The sequence below is a fragment of the Phytophthora ramorum genome, assembly GCF_020800215.1.
Source record: "Phytophthora ramorum isolate Pr-102 chromosome Unknown Phyram_PR-102_s0011, whole genome shotgun sequence".
Lineage (NCBI taxonomy): Eukaryota > Oomycota > Peronosporomycetes > Peronosporales > Peronosporaceae > Phytophthora > Phytophthora ramorum.
Window position 1 is genome coordinate 630810 of NW_027150657.1, and position 25741 is coordinate 656550.

Genomic DNA, 25741 nt, shown 5'->3' on the forward strand with positions numbered 1-25741 from the left:
TCCTTGCCGCACCGTTCACCCGTCGACCTCACGATACCTTGACATCGCGAAGCCAGAAACCTCGACGACAGACTCGGCACCAGCGTCTCGATCCTCACGGAAGTTCAGGCCGCCACATTTTGTGCAGCGATCTCCAGTAGGTGTCTCGTGCTTGTACTGGCACCGCCACGCCACAGCAAATAAATCGTTCCTAGTCACCACTCTTCTTCGTTGGAGAATGGTCGCTGCAGGTCCGTATCAATCTGATTGATTGAATCACACCCTTATTGTGAAAATTCAAGCATGTATTTGACTCATTACTACCGGTATATGTTTACCTATGTTCACTCGGAGTGGCTGAGCTTCACTAGAATCCGCGATTCCGCTGAAACGGGAACCACGCCATAGCTTGCTGTCAGAAACTCGCAATTCGCTACCATTCAGGGCTCATATCCGGCTCTTTCTCGCTGCGACTTCCCTCTTGGTCGACTTTAGGGCCATCATCAACCTTTACTGGCGCTTGCTCCTGATGGTTCTCGCAGTACCCATTCGAGAGCACATCCCAGTCCTTGCCGCACCGTTCGTCCGTCGACACCGCGATACCCAAGCACCGTGTCTTGTACGGCTCGAAGTACCAAGCCGCGACGGCAGACTTGAAATCCGGATCTTGTTGTTGATGGTACCGGCAGTACCCATGCGAGTTTAGTCCGCTGTCGATTCTACAACGATTGCCAGTGGAGACAGCCATGCCCTGACAGTTGCCGCAATTGAATTCGGGCGAAGACACCCACGAGACTACGAAGCAAGACATTTGGAGAATGGGACAACACCCAGCCACTTCCTTTCTTGGACGGTTTCCAGGGAAATTTGTCCTGGAACGCCGCTTACCCCCCCCCCCTACTTTCCAGGAAATCGAGCATGTTCAAGTTTGTCGAAACCAGTATCATAAATGTTGCGTTTTGAAATCGATGCTTCTTCTTATGTCAATAGGATCTCAATCGCAAAATAGCCATTCCTGAGGCTCACGACCAGCAGAGATGGCCAAGCTCTTCGAGAGAAACCCGCGCAACGTCCGGTGAGCCCCACCATTGCAGCTCCGCCATTGCAGCCCCTCCCTATGGACGAACCCTGCTGACTTTGTATGCGTGTCCCTATTCGCCAGCATCGCGTCGTGGGTCATGGCGTGCGGCCTGTTCGCGGCCTGGTACCAGTACGACCGGATGAAGGAGCGCCAGTTCTCCGACAAGGAGGCTTCCCAGTGGAACGAGGCCGTGCTGCGCATGCACCCGCAGAAGCCCCGCAAGAAGGACTAAATCACAAAAAATGCAACAGAGCATTTCCACGATATTGGTGTACTGTATCGGCGAAGGGTGAAGACCGTTAGTTGGGTGCCGGTCTCAGCTCTCGAGCTTCTTTTTTGACGCCTTGTCCCAGAGCGGACAGCGTCTTCCATTGACAAGACTTCATTTGTGAAAAAGTGGTGGTGCGACCATGACGACTCCGTTCGATAACCCGAGCAAGATTGCAAACAACGTCAAGAGCGGCAAGTGGACGTACGTAGTCGTTATTGTTGTACATTGCAGAAAGGGGAGTAATGATTTGGGGGGTGTTTGTGTGCAGGATGCCTTTGCTTGCCATTGCGGGTGTTGGAGCTGCCGCCTGGTACATGACGTCAACGCGCGACCATAAGCCCGTTTCTTCCGATCGCGACCAGCGCGCACCCCCACCCAAGATGAAGTAGCTGTAGGGCATGGCATGGGAGTCTAGCGACGCTGAGTGAGGCGAGCTCTCGAAGCAAGCCGTCGCTGTTGATGAGAGGAGGATGGCCTCGGAAGATCGACCGACCCGTAATTTCATACAGTTTGTTGTTGGAACGAGCTGGTTGGTTTTGCTTCTCTAATGCCCACACCACCTAGGATTCAAAGTTTTTTGTCAGTGCCGTAGAAAATGTTTCAGAGCCCAGTCTCGTGGAGAAAACCTCTAAATGGTCTCGCCAGTTCCACAGCGAAGGCTACCAATGAAACCTATGTTCATCACGGAAAACAGTGAGCAAGGAAGATAACATTACCAAAAGGCTGGAGCTCGTATGTGCTTCTCCGGAGAAATTAAACTTGCGTTGTTCGTAGCATGTAGGTGAGGAGCTCCAATAGCGAATAGAGTAAAGGGGTCTCCAGCTCTCGTCACCTCCACATTGCTGGAGTATGGACTTATAAATCAAACACCAAACACACTGGTACTCGCAGTAAAACAACACTGCGGGCTTGGGGAGGGAGTCTGCAACTTCCTGTGTTCCCTGATCGAATACGGCATTCATACGGCTCACCAAGCGCCAGCTGCTGCTAACGATACATGTCAACGTCTCCAGACGCTGTTCAATAGGGACAGTACCTCCGACGCGGCACCCGTTGGCTTACTGGTAACTTCGGCCTTAACAACCAACGAAAGCTCCGAATTTCCATACTCGGCCGCTGGCCGTACCCGGAGACTTCGCTCCAATGCCATGGAGCTCCATGTCGCTGGCTGCGCATGAAGCCAAATTTGCAATGGCAATGCAGTGACTTCAATGCACCTACCGTTCAGATGGGTACACACTGTGATATCCGAGATCTTAGTTGTCTGCAATTCCCTCGCTTCCCGCCATCCTGCCCGCACATGGCTTGCCCATGCATGCCCTTGCAGGTCAAGTTGTCATTTTACTTGCGATCTGCAAGTTGCAGAGACCCAGTCATGAGTCCATGTACCCATCGGGGACCAGGTCAGTTTCGAAACGGCCGCTCACTTGAACAAAGTATGGCGTCTTTTTCCTCCAACCAGCGCCATCGCCTTTTGCACCAATCCTCTGTCCCGTACCCATCGTCTATTCAGTTCACGCCTCATTCCGCCATTCGCGTCGCTTGGCCCCATCGGGCTCCAAGATGTGGCGTCCTGCGTCGTCCGCACTGCTCGCCGGCGTCCTCGCCGGCCATGCGCTCGCCCGCACCGACATTACTTCGATGCTCTACAGTAACCAAGCCATCAAAGCCCCCACAACGCCTGACAGCTTGCCCTCGTTGCTCACGGACCTCTACCTCACGGCGTCCAACTTCACGTCACTGCCTCCGAACCTGCAGCGCTCGCTGCTGTGGAGCGCTGGCTGGGTGCGCGCCATCCCCGAGTCGGCGGGATCCAGCTCGGACGCCTCATCGAACCAGTACGTGCAGGTCTACGTGCGCTGTGGCCGCACTATGAGCGGCGTGTTCCAGACGTCCGAGGCGTTCGATAACGCCACCGCCTGCGGCCTCAAGACGTGCAAGAGCAACGTCATCACATACACGGAACAGGCGTGCAGCCCCAGCTACGTGGCACAGAAGGCGCTGTGTGCACTGAATCCGGACGCCAGCGTCACGTTCGCGACCAAGAGCGGACCCATGTGGGCCCTGGACGGACAGATCGACAACGACAACTTCAACCCGCAGCTCTTCCAGTTCTCAAACGCCTCCAAGGACGACGACACGACCGTCTACATGCTGGCCCAGAAGGGCTCCTGGGCCATGACGGACGCGACGTGTCCGAACGCCGCCATGTCCATCGCTCCGTGCGCTGCCGCGGACTCGAGCGACGTGGGCACCGACTCGAAGCAAGTCACGTGGTGCATGCCACATCTGGATGAGGGCGTGGTTCTGTGGCTGCAAAACTACCAGGCTAGTTCGGAGTCAAGCTCAAGCTCGTCGAAAGTCTCATCTACTGTTGCTATTGTCCTTGGAGTCCTACTGGCCATCTTCGTCGTGGCGAGTGTCGTGTTCTTTGTGCTCTATCGCCGAGCCAAGAGCTGGCCCAAGGACGGACTCCATGAGAACGAGCAGAATACGTTCTTCGTGCAGGCTCAGTCCTTCCGGGCGCCGAATGGCCCTAACGGCGGCAACAATATCTCGGGGCAGTACGTGTCCAACAACGGACCGCACCCGTCTTATGACAATGCCATGCAGATTGAAGCTGTGAACGAGAGCTTCCGTATGCGGTCCCCGGAGCTGGCAGCCTTCTGTGACGACCAGGAGCTCATGCTCAAGCGGATCGCTTTCGCGGGCATCGTCTACCGCGAGAAAATGACGAGCGGGCCTAACGGGGAGGTGTGGCGAGGCGAGTATGAAGGGCAGCAGGTTGCCATTAAGTGCACGCCTGCAGCAGCAATTGCTAGTGCCGTGGCCGCTAATGGTAGCCGAGGGTCTTCGGCCTTGCATGCCTCGGCGCTGCTTGGCGACAAGGAACTCAAGGCCCTTGTGGACTTCACCAAAGAAATTCGCATGGCAGCGTTCCTCGACCACCCGAACATCGTCCACTTCATCGGGCTTTCGTGGCGTACGCTCCCCGACCTGTGCATGGTTTCGGAGTACGTTGCTCTTGGAGACCTGGCGCACTTCCTGGCTCAGCCGGATAGCAAGCACCTCACGTGGAAGGGCGACAAGCTGGCCATCGCGGCGGATATCTCCAACGCACTCGTGTACCTCCACTCGCTGTCACCCGTTGTACTGCACCGTGATTTGAAGTCGCTTAATGTGCTCTTGACGGAAGATCTCACGGCCAAGGTGAGCGACTTTGGACTCAGTCGTGAGACGAGCTTCGACGAAACGATGACCAGTGGCGTGGGTACGTTGCTCTGGACAGCTCCTGAGGTGCTGCGCGGAGAGCACTACTCGGAGAAAGCCGACATTTATTCTTTCGGTGTTGTGCTTGCCGAACTGGACACGTGTCTGCCTCCGTACGCCTACAGTCAAGGCCGGAAGAACAAGGGCAAGAACGACATGGACTGGGTGCCGCTTATCGCCAGTGGCCGGGCCACCCCTCCATTCCGTCCGGACTGCCCACGGTCGATTCGCGACCTCGCGGCTCAATGTCTCGACCAGGACCCGAACAAACGCCCTCCAGCCATGCAGATTGTGTACATGCTGCGGTCGAAGATCCCGCTCACGCTGTAAACCCCCTTGATCCACTGCACAGAGGATATACTACCTTTTCGTTAATGGAAAAAAAGCATAAGCACTATTTTCGAAGTGTCGTTGACTCCACAGTCTCCAGTTTAGGATGGCTACACTGCATTGCATTGGGAAAACAAAGGACGCAAATTGCAGTGACGAAGCTGCCAAGCTTCAGAATACTCAACTCGAGACCATCGCTTCGTTGGATTGGAAGATGCGGCGCTGTTTCTTGTGCGCAGCGGTTGCTCCGTGGAAGGCGGCGTAACGACTGCGAGCCAAGCGTCGAGGCTGCATCGCTCCTGCGTGGGGACAGGAGACCTCAAGGACGTTCAGCAAAGGCCGTTGCCGCGCAGGCAGAGCCGGTCAAAGCGAACTTCCAATGCAGGCTGAAGTACCATTGCCTCATCGCACGTGGCGGAGCAAAAAAGGCAACTACCCGCAGCGTGTGAGCATTTGCCTGCCAGGCGGACAGCACAGCACTACCCAACCGTCAGGGCGAGGAGAGTCGTTGCGGTGAGGCGAAACACGCCGGTTTAACCGCTCGACGCCAGCGACGACAACACGGTAGCCCGTTCAGGATGGCAGTCGACTTGAAGCCTGAGCCTACAACGAGCATCGTTGTGCTTCGAGCAGGACCCTCTTTTGCAGGTAGCTCCACTGTCGAAGTTGGCAATGCCAACGCGACCGCCCAGCCGGAGAGAACCGTTCAAGCTCCGTCGCCTTCGTCATCGTCGTCATCTTCCGAAGGAGCTGCGCTTACCGACGATGAACTCGGTCTTGCTGTTGGTGGCAGCTTTATAGTCGTGGTCATGATCTGCATCCTCTTCGTCGGTCACAGGCGTCGACGGAGAATGGACAAAGACATCGCGCCTGCTCCGTCGCCTGGCACTCTCGAAGGATCGACCAGGCGCTCGCCTGCCGAGGAGCTGTATGCGCTTGACAACAGCTCGTTCATGTCGCCGTCCATTTCGTTCGGTTCTCAAGCATCCTGCTTCCTGCACGAGCAGACTCCAGCAGAAGCCCCCGAGTCCTGGTATCGCCCCGAAGTGTTAGCAGTCCGCGTCGCCGTGAGTGAAATTTCTCTCGATGAACTCGTGGCACGCGGAACCAACAGCGAGGTCTACCGCGGCCAGTACAGGGATCGCGTCGTCGCTATCAAGAAGCCACTGCCGCAATGGCTTGGGGATCGCGACAATCTCGACGCGTTTTTCGACAGAGTACGGCTACTAGCATCACCGGCACTGACGCACCCCGGAATGGTGTCTTTCTTGGGCGTGTCGTGGAGGTCGCTCGTGTACGTGTGCATGGTGTCTGAATTTATGGCTGGTGGAGATCTCCGCTCGTTCGTGAGTCGACGACAACACCAAATCGGTCTTGCGCGAGATGACTTCGGGCGACGCGGCTTTTGCCGCCAGAAAGTATATCTCGCGTCTCAGGTAGCGAGCGCGCTGAGCTTCTTGCACGCGCAAGGGCTCGTGCACGGCGCAATCAGCTCGCAAAACGTGCTGCTCGACGAAAACATGCACGCGAAGCTGGCGGGCTTTCGAGGTAGCAGCGTTCAACCAGCGATCGACTGCAGTCGACCTAGCCATGACCCTGCAAACTTGTCGGTACCGCCACGGCTCCTGACAGCGTCTGTGCCGATCGGAGTAGCGGACAAATTACGGCGAGAGCGCAGTCGAGTCGACGCGCTCTGGAGCGCGCCCGAGGTGCTCCGTGGCGAGCGCAGCAACGCGCAAACCGACATTTTCTCGTTTGGCGTGGTGCTGTCGGAGCTCGACTCGCTCGGCGCGCCATACGGCTACAACAACCGGTTCGGCGAGCACGGAGACAGCGCCGAGCTGCTCGAGAAGGTGGCAGCGGGGCATGTACGCGTCCATTTTGCGAGCTCAAGAGCCAGACACGGACGACGAGGGTCGTCATCGCCCGCAGAGGTGGACGCACGCTCCACCGCGGCAGTCGTGCGCCTCGGCAAGGCTTGCGTGGCGTTGGATGCTCTCGAACGACCTTCGGCCGCCCAGGTGTCGGCCGAATTGCACAAGCTCCTGCAGACACTCGAGTCCTTGAGACCCCAAGCTTAGTCGTACGTCGAGCGAGCCGATGCCTTCACTGCTGCTGCAGCGTCCCGTGGCCGTGGCCAGCCGTTTTGCCAGCTGTGCCCCACCTCATAGATACGCATAGATACTTGTCAAGGCAACTTCAACATGTCAACCGAAAAAGGAGTCAGCCTCTCCTCTAAACGAGCTCTAAATTAATCCTAACGTTATGTACACTACCAGCAAAAAGGCAAACTGCAACATGTACGAGCCGTCGTTTTATCGGAGTTTATTTCGCGAGATTTGTGAGCCACAGTTCGGGTCGGGCCAAACAAGCAGAGGCAATAAAGTCTGCAACTTGCGATGGCGTGGTCCGTTGGGCGTGTCCGCGAAACTCTCGCGTGATGAAGTTGCTGGTTGTTGCCATGCAAAGTATCGTCACCCTCGCCGCTGATACTGAACCCACCACGCTTTGACTGGCATCACGCAGACCTGCGCACGATTTGCGCTGCACTCAAAAGCTAAACCTTTTCGTTTTTGCAGCGCAGCGGCGTATATCAAACGTCCCACGCTCACTATGGCTACCTCGCTGTTTGATCTTTCCCGTACAATTCGCCTTGCAGAGCAGTTCGCTCTGGCCGCTCAAATTGATCCTCAATCCTCGGAAGCCACGTTCTATATCGTTGGCGATCATTATTTGTTTCGCCACTCTGGGGCTCAAGTGGATGGTCTCCGCTGAGGACCCGGGACCTGCAGTAATGGGCGCATTACGCCGTCTTGAGTCCCAACCGGACGGTGGCTCGAGCTTCGACTTGCTGTATCTGATCCCCATCATCCTGGGGGCGCTCGTGCTGCTGCTGCTGCTGCTCTGGCTGCTGTGTCGACGTCGCCAACGTCCCCAACGCAGGAGCAGCGAGCAGTTCCAAGTGTTCGACACGCCCCCAATGATCGCAGCATTAGGGACCCCAGACGAGGGACCGGTCAACATGTCCCCCATGGACCCCATGGCGTCCTTCTCGTCCTTGAGAGACGCCGAGAGCGCCACCAAGAACGTGTGGCTCAGTGGCAGCGGCCGCACGCTCAACTCGGTCAAGAGCGCGAGCTCCAGCCGCAGTCTCACGGCCTCCACAGTCGCCGACTACGTGCTGAACACGGCGCAGAGGGACCAACTCTTCCATGTGCTGCACCACGACGCGGCGCTCGCTACGCAGCGACTCGCAGTGGACAAAATCGCCTTCGAGCGCGTGCTGGGCGAGACGCGGACGCGGCGCCTCTGGCTCTGCCAATTCGAAGGAGAGGAGATCGTCGTCAAGAGCCTCAACCCACCGGAGAGGGACGAGCAGGTGTTCCCGGCCCTGCAGAACTTCGTGCTGGAGATTCAGATGACGGCGGCGTTGGAGCACCCGAACGTGCTCAAGTTCCTGGGCGTCGCGTGGGGCCACAGTCTGCGCTCGCTGTGCTTTGTAGCCGAGTTTTTGTCTCGAGGAGACTTGGCGTCTTTCTTACGCCGCTGTCGGAAGCGGCGCCAGCAACTGACGCTGCACATGTCGTCGTCGTCGGTCTCGGACGCCTCAAGAGGGTCGTCGTCGTCGACAACCACCGGGCAAACTGCACTGACAGGTCCGTCGCCGCCTCCGTCGTTGCAGAGCTCTGGCTCGGGTTTCACGCTCACGAGCTGGGTGGATGACAAGCTGCCCATCGCTGTTGGTGTCATGCGAGCGCTGGTGTATCTGCACACGCGCCGCCCCAAGCCCATTGTGTACCGAGTGCTTCGAGCGCGGAAAGTGGCCATGAGCGACCACTTCGAGCCAAAGCTCATTGATTTGACCCCCGCAGCGGGCGGCTCCCCGCCAGTGGACCAGGAAGAAATGGCTGCAGGTGTTGGGAACGCCTTCTGGACGGCACCAGAGCTGCTAACGGGGGGAGTCCCCACCCAAGCCAGCGATATTTATGCCTTCGGCGTGCTGCTAGCCGAGATTGACTCGGAAGCCAAGCGCCCGTACCATACAGCGCGCGACACACGATCAGGTGAGAAGCTGCGAGCATTCCAAGTGCTGAACCTCGTGGCTAGTGGCGAGTTGAGACCTCATTTCGCCACGAACTGCCCGCCGGAGGTTCGGGAGATCGCGCTGGCGTGCATGCGTCAAAACCCAATGCAGCGCCCCACGGCTCGTGAGGTTCTCCAGGGCTTGCAGAGCTGCGCAGCGTGCAGCGCAGCGTGAAGATCTGAACACGTACTGAAGGATGTAGAGCGGAGGAGGCACGCCATCAGCGCGTACAACTAAGATTGTAGGGTGACAGGAACACAGGTGAATCGTGAATAACGCGGGGTTTAATTACAAGGTGAATACTAGTGTTATGTGAGTTGTGTACGATGAGGAAAGGTTTAGAAGACGTACGACTCCTCCGTTTCTTCCTGTGCGAAGGCGCGCATGACGAGCTGCATCTGGTACAGCGCCTGGGAGGCCGTGGGTCGAGCATCCGGCTCGAAAGCCACGCAGGCATTGCCCAGGTGCACCATAGCTTCCAGCGCTGGAGACGCAGGCGGCGTGAAGTCCACACTGAGTCTGCCACTGGACACGAGCTGCAGGATGGCCGTATCCGGGATAGTACGCCCAGTCTCGGTGATCTTGGCTCTAGCGTACGGCAGCTTGTGCGAGTCCAACTCGCTCAGCACCACGCCGAAGGAGAAGAGGTCGGCCTTCTCGTCGTATCGCTCGCCCATCATGACTTCGGGGGCCATCCAGAGCGACGTGCCCACTCCGGCAGTCATAGTTCGGTCACTGCGCTCTCGAGACACTCCAAAGTCCGTGAGCTTCGCGCGCCATCTTTTATCTAGCAGGATGTTCTTGGACTTGAGGTCCCGGTGCAGCACCATGGGGTCTAAACAATGCAAATACGTGAGCGCGTGGGCCACATCCAGCGCGACGCGAGCCTTTTCGGCGTCAAAGCCCACAGGTCGATGGTCCACTTCGTCAAACTTGACTAACAGCGCGCGCAGATCGCCCCCGTCCATGAACTCCGACACGACACACAGGTCTGTGAGTGAGTCCCACGCCACGCCCAGAAAGCGCACGACGCGCTCGTGCTCCAACGCCGCCTGCAGCTTGACTTCAGCCAGGAACTCCTCGATCTTGGCCAGGTCCTTCCTCGACTCGGGCAGCAGCCGCTTGATCGCGACCTCGCCGCCCTTATACGTGCCGATGAGCACCTCTCCGAAGCCTCCACGACTCAGTACGTCACCTGTCGTGATGCGATCCATGGGGATCCGCGCCGCCACGATGGCCGGGTCGTCCCACAAGCCTCCGTGTCCGGAGCTCGGCCACGCCCTTGACTCGTTATTGTTGCTGTTGCTGCCCGCTGTCAGGGCGCTGCTGCTCGTGCTGTCACTGTATCCCATGGCTCTCCGGAAGCTCTCGTGGCCCTCAAAAGAGTTGATTCTGCTGCGTGCCGACGTGTCGAACGTATCCAGGTCCCGTGTATCTTCAAAGCTGCGTTGGAAGCTCGCACCTTCCGGTTTCTGGGGCTGAGACGTGTCGCTACCTGCCAAGAAGGACGAGGACGGCCGCTCCAGTCTACTGGACGAGCCCTGGCTGCCTGTAGGCTTGAGCACCGCGGGCGGCAGCGTGGTCGTGTTGACGGGCGACGTCATGACGTAGAAGCCGGCGTGGGCGTCCATGGAGCCCAGCTGCAGCTTAGTGGCGGACGCGTGGCCCGAGTGCTGGTTGGCGGCCGTGGCGATGCCTGGCGATAGCTGAGAGGCCGGCGGGTTGGGCGCCAGATTCACGAACGGCTCGAGCGCCAGCGCCTTGTTGCGGCGGCGCTCGCGGCAGTAGAAGACGATCCCCAGGATGATGAGCAGCACGGCCAGGACGCCCACGGCCGAGCCAATGACGATGGCGTACGGGAAGTCCGAGGAGGAGGAGGACGAGGCGAGGCGCCGCCGCAGCGACATGGTGTATTGGGGGGATTTTACGCTTGTGCTTTTAGCTTTTGTCTTGATGGACGCAGTGCAGGAAGTGCGCCATGCGGGTGTTACTGTGGGGGAGATGGGGTTTGTTACCCAAGTCAGGTGGCTAAAGTTCAGGTTGCTTGGTGGGCAAATGGCGAGTATCTCACCCCCTGCTGTTGCAACGCCGGTCTCGTGGCGTGGGGCGCCCTGCATGGGGCCCCGTAGTCTGGTGCCCAGATCGGCATGGAGCGCTTGAGACAATGTGATGGAGGTGTGTTCGTTGAAGTGATGGTTGTCAACGAGACGATCACAGGGAAACGGCTTGCCTACGTTGTTGCCTTTTGTCCAGTCCTCAAACGCGGAGCCGGTTGCGTTTATGAGAGAGGCGCGTTCGTTGCATTTGTCTAGGAGACATTGGACGAGATACGTGCCGAGTTGAAGAGCTGTGGGGCCTCGGAAGTGGATTAGGCCTCCTTGAACCACACGAGCTGAGCGGCGTCCGGAAGGTTGTAGACGCGCGGGTAGCTCAGTGGTAGAGCGTTAGATTGCAACTCGAAGGGCGTCCGAAAGGTTGTACCACGCCGAGTTCCTGCTGAGGCCGTCCCAGCACGCAGAGATGGTGTATTATCAGCGCTGCGTGCAACGTCTTGCAGGACGACCTTCAGTCAATATCTGTTGACAATCCCAGTCAAAATATTCATGTTAACCGGTCAAGTCATAGTCCAAGCTGAGTGGGGACAGCCCCAGAGTGCTGAACAGGGGCTGTCCCGTGCTGGATGGTTTGACCATCTATTGCCGATGCTCCATGGCGCAATCAGTCGCCATTTCTTGCTTTGAACGACAAAAGGTTCTTGCGAATCTCGTGTATTATGCAGGGATTCCTTATCGCTCAAGTTCCTGCAGATGCGTTGTAGACAAGGGCGTCGGCGTTGTCGTCCAGGTCGAAAAGGAAGCTCACGTTAGAGGACGAGTTGGTGGCGTTGCGCACTGCGTTCTCGTGGCAGTAGTCGACGATGCCGTCCGTCGGGTACAGTCCGTACTGCCTCACCATGAAGGACGACACCTTGTTGTAGAGTGTCGTGCCTTTAAAGTTGATGGAGCCCTTTGGCGCACTCTTGGAGATCGAGTCACCTGCGCAGTACATGTCTTCGTACCACACGATCTGCCCCGGATCGGGGAGTCCAGTCCACTCGGAATCCTTGCTGTGGTCGTCCCAGCAGTGCGAGATCGTGTAGCAGCGCTGCGTGTGATCGAACCCGAAGCCCATGAAGCGATTATTGAAGTATAAGTGCATTTTGGCGTCGGCGGTTGGCGGTAGCACGACCGACAGCAGTGCGATCACTGCGACTTCCAGCAAGAACTTCATAATTGAGTGAAGAGCGAACAGCTTCTGGCAAAAAAGAGGAATGAGAAAAGGAACGGTGCTGGCAACGGCAATGCTGGTTCCTTTGGAGAGATTCCCTGTATCAAGTGGAACGTTCGCACTCCGCCACAAATATTGGATGTTAGATTTTACAACATGACTGGCAGCATCAGTAGTTTCACGTATTTTCGCTGCAAGACCAAGTAGAACGAAGTTCACTATCTAATTTACCGCGACTCGGGCTTATCGAATCGAACCTTCACGTGTAAGCAATGAATCACAATGTACCGAGGATGGAAATACCGCGAAAAAAGGTGTCTTCGGAATGAGCAACTCTTCTGCGGTGAATGTATTGGTTGGTGATCAGTATCTAGGATAATTTCTGAAGCAGCTCCTTCCGGTCTGAGGAGCTTCCCATCATAGACGGTGTTTTTGCAATTTAGGGAACAGCAGATAAACTTGACCAGAGGGGGAATTTCTGGCAGCTGGTCATTCCCGACGGTATCAGGACTGGGATCGCCATTGGTATACCGCAGGAGTACTGCGCCACAACTCCAGTAACAGCAACTGCCTCAGGCATGACAACAGAGGTCCGAAGCAATTGTCAGCTTGTTGCGCTTCAATCTGAAGTTGTTGCAGTCGTGTGCCTAGCTCGGCGGCCTTGACATGTCATTTTCCGTTAGCAATGTCCTCTAAAATCTGTGCAAATCCCTTCTTCTCCATCTCCTAGAAGACGTTTCCAAAGCTCATTCTTCTGGCCGGCGTCCTTGGGCAATGCTCGCGAGAGCGCCCACAAATTGCTTTCTCCCCATCTCTTTGAGCACCTTGTAAAACTGCACAATTGCACTGTCTCAGCTTTTAACACTTGGCTCTGCGCGTATATCGCCTCGATTTTTTCTGTTTGGTCAGCAAGAGCTTCTTGAATTGTTCGATTTCAGGAGCGTACAATCTCTCTTGGCAGCGTTGCTTCAAACGGACTCGCTTTTCCTTCAACATTTGGGCACGAACAAACTCTATCAAGGCTCCATTCCCTTCGAAAGCTTCTTTCACCAAAGGGAAAACTTCCTCCAGGAAAAACCTGTCGCTCTGATCAACTTCAAAAACAGTCCTCGATATGGTACTCAGGACATGATCCTCTGGGCTCTAAGGCATGTTGAACTACTTGGACATCAATGGGTGGGTCAAATCGACTGCGTATTGAGTATTGATTGTCATCATCAACAAACTCAACTTAATCGTAGCGTGCATCTTGAGTTATCGTTAGATTCCACTCTCAATAACCAACTTAATGTGTACTTCGATGTAATGTTGTAGCTTCTCTTTCTATCGTTGACTGCTTGAATAGCGCGTAGATCCACTCGCTTCCGTCTTCTCAATCGGAGCGGGGATCGTCAACTTCAATAACCACCAGCCCTTGCGTCGGGTACTCACTGTCTTGCTGCACCATGAAAGACGACACTGCAAGATCAAGTTTGTTTCCCTCTTCAAACGGAAAACTGCCTGGCGTGGCCTCTGACATCTTGACATTGGGCTCGTACAGCCAGCGTGTATGTAAAACACGAGAGAAGTGCTTTTAGGCGACTTCTTCTACGTCGTTTGGACGGCGCGGTCGTTCCACAAGTCTTCAATCGTGTAGCACCGCTGCACAGTGTTGATAGTGAACTTGGTGTTGCTGCCATGGCTGTACAGCCACACCTCCATCGCCGATACATCGTACCACAACAGGGAAAGAATCGCCATTAACAGAATACATGCCGGCTTGAGTACAAGGTAACCACATCAACGCCAGCATCAACAGAAAAGTCACTGCATTGGCAATCGGAAGTGCCATTTGGGGTCGCTCTTTCAAAATGGCAACACGGTAATGCTAAGCTATGTCCGACTACCTCATGCGTTCAGTTGTCAATGAAATGATATCAAGTGGAACTTTGTGGTCCATACAATTCATACTTGATTCCCTGATTGCCATAGACTGCCGATGCTCACGCCGTCAGTGAACTGTTGGTAGCAAACCCAGCATCATCAAAAGAAAATGTTGAACTCGTTGTGGACGAGTTGGTCGAATTGAGTAGCGCGTATTCATGGCAATAGTCCACAATGCCGTTGATGGGATACATGCTGTACTGTCGAACCATGAAGGAGGACACTCGGTTGTCCAAGACGCCACCTTTAAAGTTGACGGTCCCCGCCGTGAGAGCATCGTGAATGGAGACTCCTTGGCAGTCGTCATCGCTGAACCACACCATCTCCGACGAATCAGGGAGGCCCTTCCACTCGGCGTTCACACTCTGGTATTTGAAGCAGTGCGAAATGGTGTAGCATCGCTGCGTGATGTAGAAGTTGAACCACACGCTGCGGTCGTTGAAGAATAGCTGCATCAAATTGGCGCGCGCAGTGGTGAGCAACACCATAGTGAACGTCGCTACGACAACCCATAGTTTCCCAATTGCAGGCGACATCTGCGCGGTCTTGAAGAAAAAGCAGAATGAAACCTGCTGAGCAGCATAACTCGCCTCATAAACGTCGTAACATGAATCCTAATGTCCACTTGTCTTGGGTGGCATCCACGGATGTCTCCAGGATCCAATTTCTATGGGAAGCTCCATGAGTCGTTTTCTAGAGGCCATGTTGAAATAGTCCCGAGTCGACGAGTCGTTTCGTCAAAGACTCACTTGCATCTGCAGGTCTTCGCTCGAACCTTCACTTGCGTTGCGTAGGGTGAGAGCGAATGGATGTCGCTACCGCGAATGCTAAGCCTGGTGCTCGACCTGTGGAGCGGGTGAAGGTTTTCTGTCGAGTGAGGCCTCTGCTGCAGCGTGAACGCGACGGATGGAGCTTCGAAGAGTACTGCCAGTACTTTGGGGAGGACGGTCAACGCTTGGATAGCAATGACACACAACCTGCCACCGACGAGAGTCCCGAGGATGACCCAGCAACGTTCATCACGGAAAAAGGTCGCAAAATCACTGGGTCTTTAACGCCTTCACTCACGATGCAGCCTGATAGTCGCAGCGTCACTTTCCAGGCCCCAACTGCAGCTCACGGTGAAGCGCGGTTGTTCCAGTTCGACGGCAGTCTTAACGAAGCTTGCGACCAGCAAACAGTCTACGAACGTGTAGCTGCTCCCATTGTAGAGGACGTGATGGCCGGATACAATGGTACCATCTTGGCGTACGGTCAGACTGCTACCGGTAAGACGCATACGATGGTGGGTCCTGGAGACTTGGTACATGGAGATCAGCGTGGGCTGATCCCGCGGGCCCTGGAAGACGTCTTCGCCCGAGCTGAGAAGACCCGGTCACAAGCCAAGACGACCATTGCAGTCAGCTACGTGCAGATTTACTGCGAGCGCATCTTTGACTTGCTGGAGCCTGAGACCTTGCCTTGCAACATCCTGGTGCGTGAAGATGCCGATCGAGGTGTATACATTGACGGTGCTGCTGCAGTTCACGTCGCGAGTGTTGAGGACTGCTTGGGCCTCATGGAGCGTGGCAACGCGAATCGCGCCGTCTCCAGTACCGAAATGAATGCCCACTCCAGTCGTAGTCACGCCATTCTCATCCTCCGCGTTGAACGTAAAGAGTTTGCTCCGCCACCGTCATCCAGCGGGCCGACAAAAGGCACGACTCAACCTGTAATTCGACTGAGCAACCTGTATCTCGTGGATCTCGCAGGCTCGGAACGCGTCAAGAAGGCCAGAGTTCACGGTCGCCACATCAACGAGCTCAAAGCTATCAACCTCAGTTTGTCAGCGCTTGGAAACTGCATCTCAGCTCTCAGCAAGCAGTCTCAGCAGAATCAAGCGAGCTACCACGTGCCATACCGAGACAGCAAGTTGACGCGCTTGCTGCAATCGAGTCTGGGCGGCAACGCCAAGACCGCTCTGGTGGTGACCGTCACACCCGCTATCTCGGAAGCACCTGAGACTCTCCAGACGCTGCAATTCGGCCAGCGGGCGATGCAGGTCGCCGTTCGAGCGCACCGCTCGGCGTTGTCGGTGCTTGATTATCGCACTCTGTATGAAGAAATGCGTCAGGCACTTGACGAGGAGCAGCAGCGGTCACAGCAAGCTGAGGCAGCGGCGAGCGATGAGAAAGCGCAGGCTGCTATTGCAGAGGAGAAGCTCACAAAAGCGCTCCTCCGGGTCCAGCACTTGGAATTCGAGCTTGAAGCAGCTCAAACCGTGACCAGGCATTCGAATGGAGCTGAAGGTGATGCTGGGAACGACGTCGACCGCATGAAATTGGAGCTGCAGCAACTGGTGGCCCGCCATGCGCAGGATGTGGCGCAGGTGAAGTCGGCATGCGACCGCCAGATCGAAACGTATAAGCGCCTTGCGCAAGAAGCCTCACAGGAGTGGAATGAAGTCGAAGGAGAGCTGGCAGGCGAGAAGACCCAGGTGCTGCACACTTTGCAGGAGCTCAAAGAGTTTAAACTGCGTTTCTTCCAGCTTGAGGAAGACACCACGGAGCGCATTGCGGAGCTTGTTCAAGACGAGCGGGATCGTGAGCGTGAACGAGATGCTGCCATGTCCAGGGTCGCTGTCTTGGAAAAGGAATTCAAAGCCATCCACGCCAAGGTACGTCGCAACAGTAGTTCCATTATGATGGCATTCTGATAGCGTTTGTGTGTCTTGCTCTGTGCAGCTGGTGGAGGGAGAATCGCAACGCGAAAAGCTTCAGGATCAAATCGACACTGAGTTCGTGCCCAAAGAAACAGTAAGGACAGCGTCGTCAGTGCATGATGCTAACCGGACGGCATCGAACTCATTCGTGTGGCTTGTGAATTACCTTGTCCAGATCCAGCAAATGGAGGTCTTGTACGAAGGAGCAATCTCGAAGCTCCAGGCGCGAGTCGGCTGTCTGGAGAGCAAGTCCTTGAACCGAAGACCGAAGACGCCGAACAACAACAGTAACAACAACCCCACACAGCCCCAGCGATCACTACCGGAAGTCAGGAAACCAGGCATGCCGGCCAACCGCGCTGTGCCCAAAATTGGCCGGCTTATACCAGGCTCCAAAGCCGGCTCCGCTTCAAGGCTTAACACAGGTCCAAACGCGTCATCACGGAATCTGCATTAGACAGTCAAACATAATACTATACCACGTGCACAAATTCGTACGGCGTCGCTCGAAGAGCCATATATTGCATAGCAGGTTGGGAGGCGTTGCAGCAACAGAAACACGCCAGACGTGCCCAGCGCTCAGCTTCGTGGCCTGTAGTTTCAAAAAAGCACTAAAGACTATGGAAAGGGTTTTCCGGGTCGTCCAAATCGTTTCCCTCGGGATCGAAGTCGTCAATAGCCTGATCAGCACGCACAACTCACACTAGTTAGCTCCGACACTTCCCACCGCACCCTTCTGCATATATCCCACCTTGTACTCCTCCCATGAGTCCTCCACAAAGGAGAGGAACTTAATGAGCGAGTCCGTGGACGTCGTGTCCTTCTCCGCCAGCACCAGCAGCGGGTGGAACGTCTCGCTCGTGAACTCCACTCCGCGCGTCTGTCCCTGTGTCATGAGCTCCGTCGCATCCTCATACTCCCTGCCCTTCACGAGCTGCACCAGCACAGGCAAGAAGGTTTGCTCCATGGGGCACACGTCCTCCCCATTCACCACTTCTTTCAGAATCTCGGTAGCTTCCTCCGACCTCTTGGCGTCCAGCAGCGCCGCCAAAAGTCCGTCATAAGCCGGCAAATCCAGCACCACTGCCTGGTTCACCGCCTCGTCATACAGCTAATAAAATAACAACAAATGCATCTCAATGTCACTTCCAGAGCACAACAAACTCTCAAAGACCGTGGAAAAGAATCAAAAAAGCACCTCCATGGCCTGGTCCAGCATCCGATAGCGGAGACACGCGTCCATGACGTAAATGGACGCGAGTTTCGTGTAGTCGTCGGGCTGCAGCCCCGGTGCGCGATACACGCCTCGCAGGAGCTCGAAGGCCTGCAGCGCTTGAGTCCTGTTTTTCTTCTGTCTGGCCAGCAGCACCGCCAGCTTTTGCAGCACAGTGGTGCCTGGGGGTGTCTGTAGCTGAGCCAAGTGGCTCAGCGCTTGCGCAGGGCGGCGCTGGGCGATCGACTGCTCTAAAAGTGCCAGCAGGTGCGTGTCATTGACTGCAGTGGCGCTGTTCGACTTCAGCGCCACGGCAGGGGACGCGGCAGGTGCTTGGAGAGCGGGTAGAGAGTGGAAGAACTGCGAGGACGCGCGTAGGGGGCGACGCAGCGCCGGCGCCAGCGAGCGGAGTAGCATCAGCATTATTAATTGGTAGTGGCGGATGGATGTACGGGATAAAGTTGGGTAACTGTGATAATGTATATTCTGTTTAATATATTTGGAATATTTAGTTATTATAAAGCCTTTAAATATTGAGTACATATTGTGAAATCGAATATCCGAGAATTTTGTTAGGTAGATGGCGTTTTGGTGGTGAGGGCCCCACCGCAAGCGCGAGTTTAACGGTGTTGCTGTAGTCTTGGAGCGCGTGCGTGCGCCACGGAACTCGTGGTCGCACAGCACATTTCGATTATAATAGGGATGCGAGTCAACGGGCTTCATTGTGGCAGCAGAATGCAAGTTGACCGGTTTGGTTACTCGCATTTTTTCGTAGGTCGGTCATAGACTACATGCCATGCAGCGGGCCGTCACATCTTCTGCAAGGAGAGCAGATACACGCTTGTACACCGGGCACAGCGCCTGCTGCATTGATCCTATCCAAGTGAAAGTTGCCTTTCTGTGAGTGATGGTCATGAGTGATTGTCACCCGAGGACCAGCGTATCTGGCAACATTATCAGAACGCAATTTCCTTCAAGCTATCGACCCCGCTCCACAGTCATGGATCGAGTTCAAAGGTACCGCGGGTGTTTGGCGCTGCGATTCGCTGCCGATTCTCTTGTGAAGCGGGAGATCCGAACTGATGTTGGGTCTGGACTCTCGGCAGTCTCAGCTTCGCGATGTTGCCTGAAGACGAGTGGCACATGACGCTCGTAACCAAGGACGAACTGCGCGAATTGAGCTCCGATGCAGTGCAAGAGGCGATGGAATCGCTGCCCACGCGGTGTTTCGCAATTGGGTTGGGCGGTGGAGACGGAGCGACACAAGACCTGAATCCGAGCGGAGTGTACTTCGTCGTCTGCGTGTGGCCGAAAGCACAAACTTTTCGAGCCAAGCACGGACTGCCGCTGAAGGATTTCCACGTGTCTGTGTCGACGGCGAATCGACACGATATCGACAAAACGAGCGGAGCACTGCTGAGTGATTCATGTCTGGAGATATTGGACAAGTCGGCACTTGAAGCGCTGAGTCGCCAGGTGCTACTGGAGCACAAACCCGAACGCGCGCTGGAGATTGCAACGCTGTTGTGTAGTCACTTTGGAGGTGAAACTACGCGTGGTTGGGTGCGGCTAGCTGATGCGGCGCTGCTGGCGGGTAGGCGGAAACTTGCTATGCTCAGCTATGGATATCTGATCGAGCGGATGACGAGCGGAACACTTGAAGACGAGAGTGCAGGTCATGGATCTCAGCTGTGGAAACACTGCTGTGCTCAAGTGTCGAAATGTGCGGAGTCGACAGAGTGGGGTCCAGTGTTTCTCGACGGGGAGATCGAACAGGTGCCTTCAAACTTGCGTAGCGTGCTCTGTAAAGCGTGGAGGATCGTTACAATGACCGCTATCCGAGATTGTGCAGAAAACACTTCAATGTCTCTCACGTATCCTTCGCGTGAACGGCTTACGACATTTTATAGCATTGTAGGACGCTCGCCAATTCAGTATACACTCCCGCGATTCTTCCGATGGATTGTCCCTTTCCACCTCGCTGCGATGTCAACACCCCGGAACCAGGAAGACATTCGGTGTCTCTGTTACTCGTTGCACGTACGGCATGTTGTCACGCTCACGGAAGAGGAGCCACTTCCAGCAGCATGGTTTGATGGGCTCCCCAACATCAAGAACACTTTCCTGCCTGTGGCCAACTACCACGCGCCCAGCATACCGCAAATCGACATGTTCATGCGGTTGTGTTGCATTGGATCACCTGCAAAAGCACCTGTGCTCGTACATTGTGGTGGAGGAAAGGGGCGTGCAGGGACGATGATCGCTTGCTACCTTGTGGCTTTCGGATTCCATCCATCTCCAGCGGAGCTTTTGCAAAACGATGGCGTGGCGAAAAGCGAGAGTTGGTTTCAGCCCGCGATGACGGCATCGGAGGCCATTCAGCCCTTCGAGCAATGAGACCAGGCAGCATTGAGACCAAGGAGCAAGAAGAGGCTGTGAGCACGTACTGCTCACTTCTCTGGAAGCGGCGCGGGGTCTTTCCAACAGCCACAACAACCACACCAAGTCGACCTGCATCACGGTAAACCAATCGAGACGACGGATCTCCTTGTGCTGTGTGGAATTCCCGGATCCGGCAAGAGTTCCTTTCGCCAGGCACTAGTCAAGCGCAACACGGCTTCGCACGCGGCTCCGACCACAGTTCGGGCAAACAACTCCCTCTACCAGCCTTGGACTGAGATCCACAGCGACGAGATCGGTCGTAAAGGTTGCGAGAGGAGTATCGGCCAGGGAAGTACTCGACGAGTCATTCTGGACCGATGCAATGGTGTTGCTGCAGATCGGCTGAAGTTCTTGAGTCTCGCTGCAACGTGGAGCAAGCACGCAACTGCAGTGGTTTTCGACATCCCGACGAAGCTCTGCGAAGCGCGAGCGATGCAGCGTGCAGATCACCCCACTTTACCACCACCCGGTCGTCGCGTAGGCCTCGCCGTTCACCAGCACTCGAGCACATTTGAGTTCCCGCAGCTATCTGAAGGGTTTCAAACAATCATTCGGGTCACATCTGTCGAGGCTGCGCTCGAACTAGTCGACTTACTGTCGCCTCCGCTGCCGCTACTCAAGTTCCCGCGCACAACGCACCTTCTCAACTTGGGTGCTGCAACCAGCGACGACTTGATCAGCGACATCGACAGCTTGTCCGTGCAGACGAAATCACGACTATTGTCATCACTGAGAAGCTGGACGGCGCCAACATGGGGCTCTCATTGTCAGCGGACGGCGCAATTGTCGTGCAGAACCGCTCGCACGTCGTCAGCTCCGAGACGCATCGTCAATTCCGAGATCTGAACAATTTCTTGCACGTTCACCGTGCGGTACTGTACGAGATCCTGCACCAAGACCCGCTGTTCCCTGGCCGGTTCATCCTGTACGGCGAATGGCTCGCAGCGACGCACTCCATCGCGTACTCGCGGCTCGGCAGCCTCTTCTATGCCTTCGACCTGTACGACCGCGAGAGCGGCCAGTTCTGGGATCGCTCGTCTCTCCAGGAGCTCCTCGCAGTCAGCGCCGCCTCTTGTCCAGGCCTCAAGTCCATTCAACTCGTGCCCAAGCTCTGGGAAGGGCGAATGCTGCCCCCACGCGACGAGTTGGTGACCATGGCGCAGCAACGCCGCTCACAGTTCTATAACGGACCGGTGGAAGGCGTATACATCAAGTGGGAACGCCTCGGACGTGTCAATGAGCGCAGCAAGATCGTGCGCAGCAACTTCATGGCCGGAGACGCGCACTGGAGCCATCATGCCATCCACTTCAACCACGTTAATGAGCGTTTTAAACATGTTTAAAACTTTGTTAAATACGGTTATGAAGAGTGACGGTCTACATTCACAAACGAGCTTCATCCATCACCCGCAGATCACTTTCGAAGCGCGTCATGTTGTCTCGCGTGCTACGAGCCCGCGGGCGCCCTTGTGCGCGCGTCCTCCAGCGTCCTGACGGCGTCCGCCGCCCCCTCGCGCGCCGCCGTGCGTCGCCAGCTGCTGGCTGCCTCCTGTTTTGCGCTGGAACACGTCGACGGCAACTCCAACGCTTGCATCGGCCGCCAAGAAGGAAGCAGACTCAGGTCCAGTATCAGAAGTTACGGACCCTGCGGACAGCGTGAAGATCGACCTGGGCACTGTAGGGGCTGAGGATGCCAGATTTTGACGATCGCCGACGTACTGAACGCCCCGAGCAGGAGCTGGCGACCACAGGCACTGTTCGACTTTGAGGAGTGGGAGAGCATCATCGGCACGGTGAGACGAGGGGGTGTACATGCAAAGGGAGGAGAAAGCTGATGTGGCTGTGGTGGTGTGTAGGAGACGGTGCACGACGCGCGGTACTGACGATGGTGGAGCGAAACATCGGCTCGCTCATTGTGACGGAGGAGAAGGAAGGAATCGTGGGCATTGTGACGGAGAGGACATCCTCAAGAAGATTTCGCCCCGGACGGTGCTGAACGAGGAGAAGTTCGTGCACGACGTCATGTCCTCGCACATCATGTGCATCCACCCGAGCACCACGGTGATTGAGTGAGTGGCTGTGGCGTTTTGTGATGATATGTTTTGAGCTGATGGGTTGTGGCTTGTAGTGCGTTGGCGACGATGACAAGGAGAACATCCGGCACTTGGCAGTGTGAGCGGCGACATGACGAGCGCTGTCAAGCGTGGGTCGGTCCAGGAGGAGGTATGCGTTGCGTGCTTCTATTACGGACATTGTCCGTGCGTACGCCGAGTTTGAGGCGTCGAAGAACCCGGTGACTGCTGAATCTGCCGTGGGACGGAGGCTCAGAGCAAAAAGGAGACAGACAAGTCGACAGAGACAAGCTCCTACTACTGACGCTGCGGCGGACCGTCGACTGAGGCTGCAAAGGCAGAGAAGACGGAAGTGGCGCCAGACGCGGCGGCAGCGACGACGCCGGCGACTCCGTGTGACTGCGGCAACGCTGCTGAAGAAGAAGCCAAGACATCAAGCTGATTCAACTCACGCGACCAGAAGACAACGTCCCGTGGCGGATGCTGTGGAGGAGATGGCGAGGCGTGACTTTGTGCGGTTCTGGTAGTGACAAGAGCAGCGTGTGCTGGGGCATCTTTACGGAGCGCGACTACATTCGCAAGTACTGTTTAGCTCAAAGACCCGACGAAGGTGCTGTGACGGATGTGATGTCGTCAGTTCGGCTCGCTGCTTCAGATTGAAGATCCGCTGGAGAAGTGCTGGGACTTGGCTGCCACTTCCAACTGTCGCCACTTTCCCGTGATTGGTGTGATGCGCCAGGACCGCGAGAAGGAGCTTGCTGGCATTTTATCGATCAAGGATATTGTGCGCGAAATCCCAAGGATCACCACGCCCGCCCGGTTTCCGCCTCATGGAGTTCTTGAAGTCTAAGATGGAGCCGAAGCGTGTGGAGCCCAAACCCGAGCCGAAGGTTGAGCCGACACCGGAACCGAAGGTGGAGGCCGCAGCTACACCGGCTCCGACGGTGGCCAAGGACGCTAGGTTGTGCTTTCTTCAGATGCTACTGCGTCTCCGGTGAAAGAGTGAAGGAGGAGACGCCTGTGAAGGGCGCTGACACTGATGCTCAGGCGAAGAAGTCTGTGGAGGAACCTGTCAACTGTAAGGACACAGGCGCATAGGCCCAGGTAGATAGCTAGCTCCTAAAAAAATGAAACTGCTGGCAGCACGACAAGGTACAGAGTTCTTGCATTAAATAAGACCGCTGCTAACGTCTCGATTAGTCAAATGTAGCCCCCGGCAGAGGATCCAGAGCAGCCCTCTTCGTTCCTGCACGCGGCACCGACATCTTGCTCTCCGCCTCACTCGAGTACGTCGTCCAGTTACAGTAGAGGTCCTCGCTCCAATCGCGATCAGTCGGGTCTTCCACTTGAACGGTTTGCTTACGTACACCCAAAGACGCCAGCACGCGCTGCGTTGATCGAAGCGCCTTACGAGGCTCACCGTTGGGCAGAATGTGCACACTGGCAGCGTAGTGGCCTTCCGTCAGCATCCACATGTGCAGATCGTGGACGTCATAGACACTCGGGAGCGCTCGAATTCGCTTCTCAACAACCCGCAGATCCAGTGCGGGCGGCGCTCCTTCCATCAGAATGTGGACGCTGCGTGAGAGCACTCCGACGGTCGTGCCCAGCACCAAGAAAGAAAACAGGATCGTCGTGATCGGGTCCGCCATTTGCCACGACGGGTTGTGCCAGATCAAAGCACCGGCGAGACACACGCCAACACTTTGCACGAAGTCACCCAGCGCGTGGATGTACGCCGCTCGGACATTGATGTTCTCAAACACCGACGACTTGGGCGCCAGTCCTTCCGAGACACCCCCACATGGCTCCTCCACTACGTCAATGAGCGCCATGGCCGACATGGGAGTGCGCACCACATCTTGCATACTGGGGCTCTGCTCCACGACGTTCCTCTCTTCTCCATGACTGTGTCCATGCCCTCCATGACTGTGTTCATGCCCTCCATGACTGTGTCCATGCCCCCCATGGCTGTGTCCGTGGCCCAGAATCTTCATGAGCAATAAATTAACTCCCAGTCCGAACACCGCGACGAGGAACATGGCTTTACCGTCCACTGTCTCCTTAGCGTCCGGTCGTCCTTGGTCGATCATGCGTCTCACGGCTGTGAACATGAGCCCAATAGCCAGCACCCAGATGAGCAGCACACTCACCAGTGCGCCAATCACCTCCGCTCGGTGGTAGCCAAAGGGCATCGAGGCGGAGGCCGGCAGCTGCCCCAAGTACATTGCAAAGAGTGACACGAGGAAGCCCGCCACATCCGACAGCAAGTGGGCCGCGTCCGTCATGATGGCCAGACTGTCGGCGTAGTAGCCGCCCGCGAACTGTACGCACATGAAGACAAAGGAGCAGAGACACGCCAGTTGTAGTTTCCGCATGGCCGACTGCGCGTGCTGCGCCTCCTCGTGCTTGTCATCCTCTAGCTCCTCCTTCTCGAGCGCCACGAGGTGGTCGTGCGTGGCGGGGCCCTGCACCTCCTCCAAGTCCACGGACGCGTCCACCGTGATGTTCAGCGACGGCAGCGGTGTGCGCTGCGGCTTTACTGGCTGCGCTTCTTCTCCCATTGCGGTCGGCGATCGAGACGTGCCACGTATGGAGCGGAACCGGGAATGGAGCTGCTCGACGGGAGCTGTCAGACGGCGGGAGAGTGTCGTTGATTGTGGAGACAGCCTTGGTGAGCCATTTTGTTAACATATATGTGTTATGCACGATAGTTTGAAATAGAGGTGAATTGGTAATTAACTTCAGAGGAGATCATGTATTATCTACAATTAGTATATAGAGGTTACGTGACCATTTAACGCCGCGGCTGGGATGGCCATCCGTGAACAGCACAATGTTACAGCGCTGCTGTGGTCTTTTTTAAAGCCGATCTTCAGTGTAGCGGAAACCAAGGTCTCGACTAAAGCTGGTGAACTGAAGCAAGGACAGGTGGTCAGGGACGCCATGAATGTGAAGCAGATTGCGACGTCAGCACATAGCGCATATGCCCTGTGACTCACAGTCCTTAGACCACGCAGCGTCTGTTGCTAGACCTTGACGAGGCTGCTGGCTGGTGCAGTGGCAGTCCTGCGGCTTGCTGCAGTTCGCGGAAGGAGGAAGTACTTC

At 56.1% G+C, this 25741-nt stretch overlaps 11 protein-coding genes across 11 annotated transcripts; 6 read left to right on the forward strand and 5 right to left on the reverse strand.

The window, feature by feature from the left end:
• Positions 1 to 2894: 2894 nt before the first annotated feature.
• On the forward strand, positions 2895 to 4931 carry KRP23_11022 (uncharacterized protein; the record flags this gene model as incomplete). The annotated part of the gene is made up of 2 exons (XM_067881531.1): positions 2895 to 4345; positions 4727 to 4931. 2 exons carry the CDS (start codon positions 2895 to 2897, stop codon positions 4929 to 4931), a joined length of 1656 nt encoding a protein of 551 aa, XP_067740832.1.
• Positions 4932 to 5782: 851 nt separating this feature from the next.
• Positions 5783 to 7012, forward strand: KRP23_11023 (putative serine/threonine-protein kinase SIS8; the record flags this gene model as incomplete). Its single annotated transcript, XM_067881532.1, has 1 exon — positions 5783 to 7012. One exon carries the CDS (start codon positions 5783 to 5785, stop codon positions 7010 to 7012), a length of 1230 nt encoding a protein of 409 aa, XP_067740833.1.
• Positions 7013 to 7692: 680 nt separating this feature from the next.
• On the forward strand, positions 7693 to 9189 carry KRP23_11024 (putative serine/threonine-protein kinase; the record flags this gene model as incomplete). The annotated part of the gene is made up of 1 exon (XM_067881533.1): positions 7693 to 9189. One exon carries the CDS (start codon positions 7693 to 7695, stop codon positions 9187 to 9189), a length of 1497 nt encoding a protein of 498 aa, XP_067740834.1.
• A 164-nt stretch (positions 9190 to 9353) lies between these two features.
• On the reverse strand, positions 9354 to 10922 carry KRP23_11025 (putative serine/threonine-protein kinase drkB; the record flags this gene model as incomplete). The annotated part of the gene is made up of 1 exon (XM_067881534.1): positions 9354 to 10922. One exon carries the CDS (start codon positions 10920 to 10922, stop codon positions 9354 to 9356), a length of 1569 nt encoding a protein of 522 aa, XP_067740835.1.
• An 886-nt stretch (positions 10923 to 11808) lies between these two features.
• On the reverse strand, positions 11809 to 12285 carry KRP23_11026 (uncharacterized protein; the record flags this gene model as incomplete). Its single annotated transcript, XM_067881535.1, has 1 exon — positions 11809 to 12285. The coding sequence occupies one exon, from the start codon at positions 12283 to 12285 to the stop codon at positions 11809 to 11811; it is 477 nt and encodes a 158-aa protein (XP_067740836.1).
• Positions 12286 to 14264: 1979 nt separating this feature from the next.
• KRP23_11027 (uncharacterized protein) lies at positions 14265 to 14741 on the reverse strand (the record flags this gene model as incomplete). Its single annotated transcript, XM_067881536.1, has 1 exon — positions 14265 to 14741. The coding sequence occupies one exon, from the start codon at positions 14739 to 14741 to the stop codon at positions 14265 to 14267; it is 477 nt and encodes a 158-aa protein (XP_067740837.1).
• Positions 14742 to 15010: 269 nt separating this feature from the next.
• Positions 15011 to 17363, forward strand: KRP23_11028 (Kinesin-related protein 3; the record flags this gene model as incomplete). The annotated part of the gene is made up of 3 exons (XM_067881537.1): positions 15011 to 16861; positions 16929 to 17000; positions 17082 to 17363. The coding sequence occupies 3 exons, from the start codon at positions 15011 to 15013 to the stop codon at positions 17361 to 17363; spliced, it is 2205 nt and encodes a 734-aa protein (XP_067740838.1).
• A 154-nt stretch (positions 17364 to 17517) lies between these two features.
• On the reverse strand, positions 17518 to 18542 carry KRP23_11029 (uncharacterized protein; the record flags this gene model as incomplete). The annotated part of the gene is made up of 3 exons (XM_067881538.1): positions 17518 to 17586; positions 17658 to 18017; positions 18105 to 18542. The coding sequence occupies 3 exons, from the start codon at positions 18540 to 18542 to the stop codon at positions 17518 to 17520; spliced, it is 867 nt and encodes a 288-aa protein (XP_067740839.1).
• Positions 18543 to 19238: 696 nt separating this feature from the next.
• On the forward strand, positions 19239 to 20516 carry KRP23_11030 (Dual specificity protein phosphatase 23; the record flags this gene model as incomplete). Its single annotated transcript, XM_067881540.1, has 1 exon — positions 19239 to 20516. The coding sequence occupies one exon, from the start codon at positions 19239 to 19241 to the stop codon at positions 20514 to 20516; it is 1278 nt and encodes a 425-aa protein (XP_067740840.1).
• Positions 20517 to 21313: 797 nt separating this feature from the next.
• Positions 21314 to 23483, forward strand: KRP23_11031 (uncharacterized protein; the record flags this gene model as incomplete). Its single annotated transcript, XM_067881541.1, has 7 exons — positions 21314 to 21887; positions 21975 to 22182; positions 22297 to 22354; positions 22418 to 22437; positions 22496 to 22630; positions 22690 to 22768; positions 23271 to 23483. 7 exons carry the CDS (start codon positions 21314 to 21316, stop codon positions 23481 to 23483), a joined length of 1287 nt encoding a protein of 428 aa, XP_067740841.1.
• Positions 23484 to 23829: 346 nt separating this feature from the next.
• On the reverse strand, positions 23830 to 25197 carry KRP23_11032 (Zinc transporter 8; the record flags this gene model as incomplete). The annotated part of the gene is made up of 1 exon (XM_067881542.1): positions 23830 to 25197. One exon carries the CDS (start codon positions 25195 to 25197, stop codon positions 23830 to 23832), a length of 1368 nt encoding a protein of 455 aa, XP_067740842.1.
• Positions 25198 to 25741: the final 544 nt, after the last annotated feature.